Source organism: Solanum tuberosum, unplaced genomic scaffold, assembly GCF_000226075.1.
Source record: "Solanum tuberosum cultivar DM 1-3 516 R44 unplaced genomic scaffold, SolTub_3.0 scf00426, whole genome shotgun sequence".
NCBI lineage: Eukaryota > Viridiplantae > Streptophyta > Magnoliopsida > Solanales > Solanaceae > Solanum > Solanum tuberosum.
Window position 1 is genome coordinate 183,912 of NW_006239352.1, and position 9,611 is coordinate 193,522.

Below are 9,611 nucleotides of genomic sequence, written 5' to 3' on the forward strand. Positions count from 1 at the left end.
AATAATAATAATCCAACATAATTTGCACAATATTTTTATAAAGATAAAAAAATATGTTAAGAAATCGACACATCATAAAAAATTATTTTAAATTAATTTATATTTAAACATTATTTAAAATGATTTCAATAACGACATTTAAAAATTCAATACACTTTAGACATGGTGGATATCAATACATTATAAATATTATAAGAATCATATAATTTACATATGTATTGATCCTAGTTATATAATTAATAGAAACCTCAGAGAATCAATGTACCAGTGTTGTAGTTTCGCGCCTATGTGTTATGCCTATTTGATAACTTGAAAATGATTACTTATATTTTATTAAGTATTTAATATAACCTCTAATTAAGTAATTTTATAATTGATATAATTAAATAAATTTAAATCATATGTTTCAATATTTTTAAAATAATTGTTTAAGTTATATAAAATCAATAGTTATACATTGAATATGTATTTGTAATCATTTGATTGTTTAAATTATATACTCTTTAACCTTGATAACTAAAGTTAATATAATTTTTTGATTTTATAATTTAAAAGTGCTTAATAGAATTTATTGATTATATATATGATTTTATTGATTATTTAATTAAGAATAGGGCCTAACTATTTATAAACATATACAATACATACATATGTATACAATTTTATTTATATTTTATTTTTATTTTGAAACATCTTCTTAATTAATATAATTGAAGTAACTAATTGTGTATTCATGGTTAGAAATGGTGAAATAATTTTAATAATTACTATAAGTTATTATAAATTTGTTTAGAGAAATTAGGATATACAAAATTTGATATGTTATTTGAGGTATAGTTATAAATGTCTTATTATATATTTTTTTATATTTAAAACATCTAATTCTCAAAATGATATTCTTATTTTCTTCATAAAAGAAAAGCACACATGTTATATGACCGGTCTATTAATCATGGTAGAATTATATAAGTTTATTCATTGATTTTATTTAAAGAAAAGTCAATTGTAAATTTGAAAATTATACTTAATTCAACTAAATTATGTATTACCGAGTAGTTAGTATAATTTTTAATTGGAAAATAATCTACTTTTGTCTATTATTAACATGAATTTTAATTGTCTCCTTCGATAGAAAATTCTATATTAAATGAAAATATTTTTAAAAAAAATGTATATACTAATTATGCTATACTTTATTTACATACATTAGACATATTGTAATTTAAGTATCCTACATAAAATACATCTATTTTAAAGTATTATAATTGATCATTAGGTATTGAGTGATCTTTTATTTATTCTTTTTGAAACATCCTCTTAATTAGTATTATATGAGTACTTTAATTTTTTATTCATGGTTAAAATTAGTGAAATAATTCTACCAATTTCTATATATGTTAATTCTTGTTTGGAATGATTATAATATAAAAAATTAACGTGTTATTAAAAGTTACAAAAGTCTTTCGTTAGTTATTTTTTTTATAAATATCTAACTTCCAAAAGTACATTATTTTTTCTCTTGAACAACATCCATTATATAGAAGAATCTATTTAGTTGATTATATTTTAAAGAAAAAATTATTTATAAATTTTTTTGGTAAATCCTTACACTTAATTACTATGTTTTACTAAATTTGTATTACAAAATAATTAAGTATAATCTCAAGTAGATAAGATAGTCATTTGTAGTTATTATTAATGAGAAATTTAATTGTCTTCTTCAATAAAGAGATTTATTTTAAGCGAAAAAAACAATTTTTCAAAGGTATGCATTGGTACATTGTGTACATAATTGAGTTCGGGAAGGGGTAGAGGAAGGAGTGTAGGTTTTATATATATATATATGTATGTAGAACATAATTTGTATGGTATAGTAATGAAAAACAATATTAATGTATAAAAACGAAATTAAAATATTAATGTATAAAACTGAAACTGCAATTTTTTTAATTAACTGAACAATATTTTAAAAAATAAAAATCCAATGAACTATACACACATAAATATACACAAAAACACTTTTATTTCCCTTGGTAGCCAAAAAGTTTGTATTTTAGTAGTTCAAGGAGTTTGGGAAATAGAAAAAAGTTACTTTTGTTTTGGAGGGAAAAGTATGATGGAATAAATGCAAAAATTGAAATAAGGATATTATAGTCTTTTTACCTTTCTGGCCAAATTCTGGCCAATTTTTTCTGGCCATTTAGCATTACCCTGTGCTAACATATGCAAGTTTTGACTAAAGTATTCCTCCCTTTATTTTTAGGAGTCCTTTTTGGGGTGAAGTATTACCTTCGTTCAATAATAATTATCCACTATACTAAAAATAGTTATCCAATAATATTTATCTAATTTAGAAAATTAAGAAATAATTTCTTTTGTATCTATTTTATCCTTGTTATTCTCTCTGTCCCTAATTATTTGTCCACTTTTGAATTTACACACATATGAAGAAAATATTTATTGACATAGTAAGTTTACTATTTTACCCTTATTAATTATGAAGTCCATGAATTAAAAACGTAAGATTTTCAAGAAGTTCTACCTTTTAAAAGTAATTAATTGAGGGTATAATAGGTAAAAGAAAATTGCCCTTTCTTAATTTGTCAAAATGAACAAGTAATTTCCATATATATATATAATTTTTTAGGGCAGTGTACGGAAAAGTTAGTGGGTCCCACCTAGCTTCGCCTCTGCTTGTAATTATGCATATGTCAACTCTTACTTTGTAGATGATGGTGAGAGAAGCACTAAATTCTGCCCTTGATGAGGAAATGACAGCTGATCCTAGAGTATTTTTAATGGGCGAAGAGGTAACAATCAATTTGCTTCCCTATTATTTGAATTTTGGCGGTGTGGTGCTTAATTACCTTTTTGAACCATTCAGGTTGGGGAATACCAAGGTGCTTACAAGGTTAGAATTTCTAACATTGAAGTTGCTCGCCCCTACAGTGCAGTAGTGAAATTGTTTTCTCCTCTCTTTTGGCAGGTCTCTAAAGGACTCTTGCACAAGTACGGCCCTGACAGGGTTGTTGATACCCCAATTACTGAGGTTGTCTTTTCATTCATCATCAATGTGCTATAATAACTTTGCATTCTCTCTTAGCCATCAGTCGTTATACATTAATCTTTGGTTTCCTCATTAAAAGTGTAGCTTCTTGTTTCTCATTGAGCAGGCTGGATTTACTGGACTCGCTACGGGAGCCGCATATTATGGACTTAGGCCTGTCTTAGAGTTCATGACCTTTAACTTTGCCATGCAGGTAAGATATTACTTCGCTTTCTCAAACTTCTTCGTGTTACCTTTTGTCACATGTTGGAATGGTTGCTATGATGCTCATAATGATACTTATAACATTAACGGTGTATAGAGACCAGTTTTATATGGCTTAGGTAACGTGTTAAGCTTTTACTTCCTCCCGTAGAAATTCCATCATAAGTTGTCTATGTATGTAGTTATCAAAATTAGGTCTGCTTTCGAATTCTTAGTAAGCTTTGTTCTCCATATATAGCTCAACAAGGGTGAACAAGCAGGAGTTGTTGCAGATAAAAAGAACTGAGCATATTATTCAAGCATGCAATCTGTCCACAACTAACTAATTTGTGCTTCGCCCTATTTTTAAACAATTCAAGCCTGTTGACCGGTCTCTTAAATAGGTGTTCTAGTTTTTTGCCACCATACTTAGTGGAGAAGCCTTTTTGTTTTGTTTTTCTACATGGATTTCCCGTAAATGTTCTGAAATCAGCAGAGCAGTATACCAATATACTTATAGTCAACCCTACAGCATATATGTGGTATTCAGCTGCAGGTAATAGGATTTTACATATCTTGAAACGACGAGATGAAATGAAATTCAGGGCTCCTTTGTTTTCTGAAACCATGCTTGTAATCATCAGACAGGATAACTTACACCTGTCTTGGGTGTCATTTCAGAGGAGCTACTTGACGTGCACCATACCTATCCACAAAGGTGGACCCATACCTTTAGGAGGGGGTGCACCTGCACCCGTTAGCCTCGGGAAAAATCATATGTATGTCTATTTTGAAAAACTCACGCAAACTAGGAACAATGCACCCATGAGAAGCTTAGGAGTGCCCTTGTGCTGCTGGTACAAGCTAGAGGAACCACCCATGAGACCACCATACAGACCCAGTCATTCTGGGATCAGCGCGGGAGTGCTGCATATTAGCTGATTCTGTAGGTCTTTGGGATAAAGACAGAAAACTATAACATTAAGGTTTCAGAGTAATTCCATTGAGATAGCATTGTTCATTTGTTTATCATGGTATTTTCTGCTGCTGAGACCTTTTGTGTAGACATTTGATCAGTGGAAAAAGATAATTAAAGGAGATAGTATTTCAATTTGATGACTTTACTAGAAGACGACCCTACAGCTCTCACCTTTGTAATGGAACTTTTGTTTGATTTCTTTTCGAGACATTTATTTTTGTTACGGCACAAAAACCACTTTCCCTTCCTAATCTGCGTCTTTCTTTTGAAATTAAAAGCTGAATTCTGTGGAGATATTAGGAGTTCTGATGTGTTCTTGCAGGCAATAGACCATCTGGTTAACTCTGCTGCCAAAACACACTACATGTCTGGTGGGAATATTAGTGTTCCTATTGTTTTCCGAGGACCGAATGGTGCTGCTCTAGGTGTTGGTGCTCAGCACTCTCAGGTATCTTGTATCAGTTTTCTGGTGGTATTTCTTTTTAAGGAAACAGCTGTCATGAGCAAAGATTCATGTGAAAGCACCAGCATATACCAAGGCCCGCTCTTGGAAGAAGACAAAGCAGGGTGTGGATATCAGAGAAGTTCTTATGCTGTTCTAAATTAAGATCACATGTGTGTACGTAATCTATAATAAGAAAAACCTTGCTGAACTGGATGATGCTTTGAGTAAAAAAATTCAGTAGCTATTGCTGGGAGTATCAGGTTGTCGGGATTATGCGTCTAGTATAAGTTGACCGGTAGCCGTCGTTGAGGGTCTTTGATTATTAGAGTTGTGCCTTGCTGTTTAAATGTGATTGAAAACAACGAGGTATTGTTGTCTGTACCATTTATTAGCTGCTCATTGCACAACTTGCAGAAAACTTGAAAGTTGCATGCTTCAACTACTCACAGATTTCATGCTCACTGGTGTGTTTTATCAGGCTGTAGATTGAGAAATAACCGATATTCAACAAATAAATCTCTCTCAAATATGATATGCATTATCCTTTGTTGGTCACAAGAAGATGATTGTCAGTTTATCTGGACGAAATGCATTTTGAGAAATCTATATCTCAGAAATTATTAGAACTCAAACTTGTCATATGATGATCAATATGCAGTGTTATGCTCCATGGTATGGGTCTGTCCCTGGCTTGAAAGTTGTGGCGCCATATTCATCTGAAGATGCGAGAGGACTTCTAAAAGCAGCTATCAGAGATCCCGATCCGGTTGTTTTTCTTGAGAATGAGTTATTGTAAGTATGATACGATTTTGAGAATTGTGGTAAAAAATCTCTAAACACCTTGGTATAAGGATAGCATACCACCCGTGTAATCCCACAAGTGGGGTCTGGGGAGGATAGTGTGTATACAACCTTACCCCTACCTTGAGAAAAGGTAGAGTTCTTTCTAATAGACCCTCGGCTCAAGTAAAATATAACAACAATCAAGTTTGTAAGTAAATATAGTAATGAAGAAGCTAAACTGAAAAACAATGGAGAAGAGAACCGTAGCAACAACAAATAATATGATAACCGAAGCCAAGAAGACAACATGTAATGCTAAAATCGAAGAATAAAATAGTAGGGGAGTAAATTTTGGTAAATCAATTTTCAGGTATGGCGAGTCTTTTCCTGTGTCGGAAGAAGTTCTTGATCCAAGCTTTACCCTTCCCATAGGGAAAGCAAAGGTATGCTCCCAGACAAGCTTTACTTTTTCGGAATTGTTTGCATCCGTTCTTACAGTTTGTGATTCTTTTTCTTTTATGTACAACAGATAGAGAAAGAGGGAAGAGATGTGACAATTACAGCATTCTCACGGATGGTTGGCTATGCTCTCAAGGTTTATGTGTGCATATTTCCCTACATTCCAATAATGAGTATACATGCAATGAAGAGTTTGGTTAATCGCATTACAGTTTCATTCTCTTTAATTTGTCAACATTTGTTGCTCAGGCTGCAGAGACGCTTGCGAAGGAGGATATTAATGCTGAGGTAAATTAGTTCCAACGGAGCTCTTTCTCTTCCCTTTCCGCAACATGGTTACCTCAACTCCTTGATTTGAAATGTAGCTGTTGGCTTGTTTGTGTACTCTTTGCCATAAACGGTTGGTTTTGATGTATTTCAATCTTACAGATCATTAATATTAGGTCAATTAGGCCATTAGACAAATCTTCCATCAATGCTTCGGTGAGAAAAACTAACAGGCTGGTTACTGTGGAAGAAGGGTTTCCTCAACATGGCGTCGGTGCTGAAATCTGGTTTGTGTTTCAAACTGTATTGAAAATCATATAATAATGCATTACTAGTTGTACATTACTGAAGTTAATGTTAGCTGTTTGGAACATCTAAAGGATCAATCTTTAAACTAAACTTGTGCCTTTGGTTGTCATAAATAGTGCTTCAGTTGTCGAGGAAATATTCGAGTACCTCGATGCCCCAGTTGAAAGGATTACTGGTGCAGATGTTCCAATGCCTTATGCTGCCAATCTTGAAAGGATGGCTCTTCCACAGGTCTCTTCTCTGTAATATTTATGTTCCAGCTTACATTATTATAGAAGTTTTTGGGCTTTTGATCTCAATCATCTATATAAAGAATTTTATTTGGTTGCTAACCAGAAGCCATTAAAATAATCGAATCAGATGTTAGTTCGGATTGACTTAATTTCTTCCGGTGATGATGGAATCGTGCAGGTTGAAGACATTGTTCGAGCAGCCAAGAGGGTGTGTTACAGATCTATTCCCATAGCAGCTGCTGTTTGAGTTTTGTAATCTCCACCTACTTGTATGCTTTTATTTGTAAAATAAATGTGGAGATGTTCACCGTAGTCAATTTGGGCATTTTATTGCTCGAGAAGAATTCTACTAGAGCAGCTTTCACATATAGTAAACATAAAAATCATATTTGTATGTTATAACTATAGTTTGTTTAATTGCACTCCATTATGTTTGTTATGGAGCATCATATTGTATAACTCGCTGGCTCCTTTTCAAATTTGTATAATTTTGCATTCAGTCTCTCGTTTGTATAAGTCGTTGGTTGCCTCTCAATTCAATTTTATTGTTTGTATATCTGCATAAAATTTGAATTTGTATACAGTTGAATCGAAATAAAACGTTTGTATATTAAATCTCTGTCTCTCTCGCTTTATACAAACATAAATTATACATTGTATTTTGTATAATCTGTGTTCGTATAAAGCGAGAAAGAGAGGCAAAAGAAAAATGAGCAGGGGAAGATTTGTATTGTATAATTATAAGTGTAGAACGAAAATATATGTATTTGCATATGTATATACAATTTTCTCTCGCTTTATACAAACAGAAACACAATTTATACATTTGTGTTAGTATAAAGCGAGAGTGGCGAGCGAGAATTTCAGTGAGAGAGGCGACAGTTTGCTACGGGGAGGGTTGAGTTTAACCCGCATAATTTTTAGGGAAAAAGAACAAATATACCCCCGAACTATTATAAATGGTATCTAAATACCCTTCATTATACTTTTAGGACACTGACACCCTTGTCGTCTAAATTTTAGGGTGTATATACCCTTTGGACTAACGGAGGGACACATGTCTCCATCCAAATGATTTTCTGCATTTAATTTAATTTTAGTATTTTACCTTTAATTAAAAAAGAGAAAATTGTATATAATAACAAACTATTAATTCAAATTAAATGCTATAAATATACTTTGATTTAATTGTACCCTATAGCAAACTATTGCTATTTTCGTCACTCTCCCTGGTGGAATCTCACTCGCCACTCTCGTTTGGTGGCAGTCTCACTCGCCTCTCTTGCTTTTGTACAAACACAAATGTATAAAATGTGTTTGTGTTTGTATAAAAAGAGAGGAAATTGTATATATACATATATTTTCGTTCCCCTTTCCCAAATCTCGCTCACCACTCTCCCAAATCTCGCTCGCCTCTCTCGCTTATACAAACAGAAACGAAATGTATAAATTGCATTTTTGTTTGCATAAAGCGAGAGGAAATTATATATACACATGCAAATACATATATCTTCGTCCTATACACTTTAATTATACAATACAAATATTTTCCTGCCCAGTTTTCTTTTACCTTTCTCTCTTTCTCGTTTTATACATACACAGATTATACAATTGATCTTTGTATACAACTGCTTTCTTTTGTATATGTATAGCAAATTATACAACTGTCTTCTTTGTATATGTGTAGCGAATTGTACAACTATTTTTTTTTTGTATATGTATAGCGAATTATACATATATATGGTTGCTATGGAGCGCAATTATGCAAACTTTGCTATAGCATACAAATATGACTTTTGTGTTTGCTATATGTGAAAGTTGTTCATTAAAAAACCCACCCATCACCCACATTAAAACACCCGACCCAATTATGACCAACAACTAAGGGTGGCAATGGAACCGGTAACGGAACTACCGGACCGGGACGTTCCGGAACCGGAACGGAACCGGGCACCACGGGCCGGAACCGAACCGGAACCGGGACGGACCGGAACCGGTAATTCCGGGAAAAAATCCGTGTACCCGTCCCGGACCGGTAACGGACCGGACCGGAAACCGGGTCCAACCGTTAAAATTATAATTTTTTTATTAAAATTAAAAAATTAGGAACATTACACTTAAAAATTTATACTTTTAAAGTTTTAAATACAAACTTTCAAACTTTTAAAAGTATAAAAGTTTAAATTTCACAATTTAAAAGTTTGAAAATTTAAAATCAAACTTTAAAACTATAAAAGTTTAAATTTCACCCTTTAAAAGTTTGAAAATTTAAATTTAAATTATAAACTTTAAAACTATAAAACTATAAAAATTTAAATTTCACACTTCAAATTTTAAAAGTTTGAAAATTTAAATTCAAAGTTCAAACTTTAAAACTATAAAAAGTTTAAATTTCACACTTAAAAGTTTGAAAATTTAAATTTAAATTATAAACTTTAAAACTATAAAACTATAAAAATTTAAATTTCACACTTTAAAAGTTTGAAAATTTAAATTTAAATTATAAACTTTAAAACTATAAAACTATAAAAATTTAAATTTCACACTTTAAAAGTTTGAAAATTTAAATTTAAATTATAAACTTTAAAACTATAAAACTATAAAAATTTAAATTTCACACTTTAAAAGTTTGAAAATTTAAATTTAAATTATAAACTTTAAAACTATAAAACTATAAAAATTTAAATTTCACACTTTAAAAGTTTGAAAATTTAAATTTAAATTATAAACTTTAAAACTATAAAACTATAAAAATTTAAATTTCACACTTTAAAAGTTTGAAAATTTAAATTTAAATTATAAACTTTAAAACTATAAAACTATAAAAATTTAAATTTCACACTTTAAAAGTTTGAAAATTTAAATTCAAACTTTAAAACTATAAAA

General features: G+C 31.0%; 1 protein-coding gene across 2 annotated transcripts in view; it reads left to right on the plus strand.

Annotated features, from left to right (window-relative positions):
- The window catches only part of LOC102602122 (pyruvate dehydrogenase E1 component subunit beta-1, mitochondrial-like), an 8,913-nt gene extending 1,651 nt beyond the window's left edge, over positions 1 to 7,262 (plus strand). Inside the window, exons 4-16 of one of the 2 annotated variants that reach the window (XM_015303360.1) lie at positions 2,730 to 2,810; positions 2,885 to 2,911; positions 2,987 to 3,049; positions 3,174 to 3,260; positions 4,552 to 4,677; positions 4,758 to 4,844; positions 5,333 to 5,466; positions 5,828 to 5,900; positions 5,987 to 6,052; positions 6,166 to 6,204; positions 6,346 to 6,470; positions 6,609 to 6,723; positions 6,904 to 7,262. In XM_015303360.1, coding sequence (XP_015158846.1) covers positions 2,730 to 2,810; positions 2,885 to 2,911; positions 2,987 to 3,049; positions 3,174 to 3,260; positions 4,552 to 4,677; positions 4,758 to 4,844; positions 5,333 to 5,466; positions 5,828 to 5,900; positions 5,987 to 6,052; positions 6,166 to 6,204; positions 6,346 to 6,470; positions 6,609 to 6,723; positions 6,904 to 6,972 — 1,092 coding nt within the window. In that variant the 3' untranslated portion in view covers positions 6,973 to 7,262. The remainder of the gene's footprint in view (positions 1 to 2,729; positions 2,811 to 2,884; positions 2,912 to 2,986; positions 3,050 to 3,173; positions 3,261 to 4,551; positions 4,678 to 4,757; positions 4,845 to 5,332; positions 5,467 to 5,827; positions 5,901 to 5,986; positions 6,053 to 6,165; positions 6,205 to 6,345; positions 6,471 to 6,608; positions 6,724 to 6,903) is intronic. The other variant, XM_006363201.2, reaches the window with a different exon arrangement.
- The last annotated feature ends 2,349 nt before the right edge of the window (positions 7,263 to 9,611 follow it).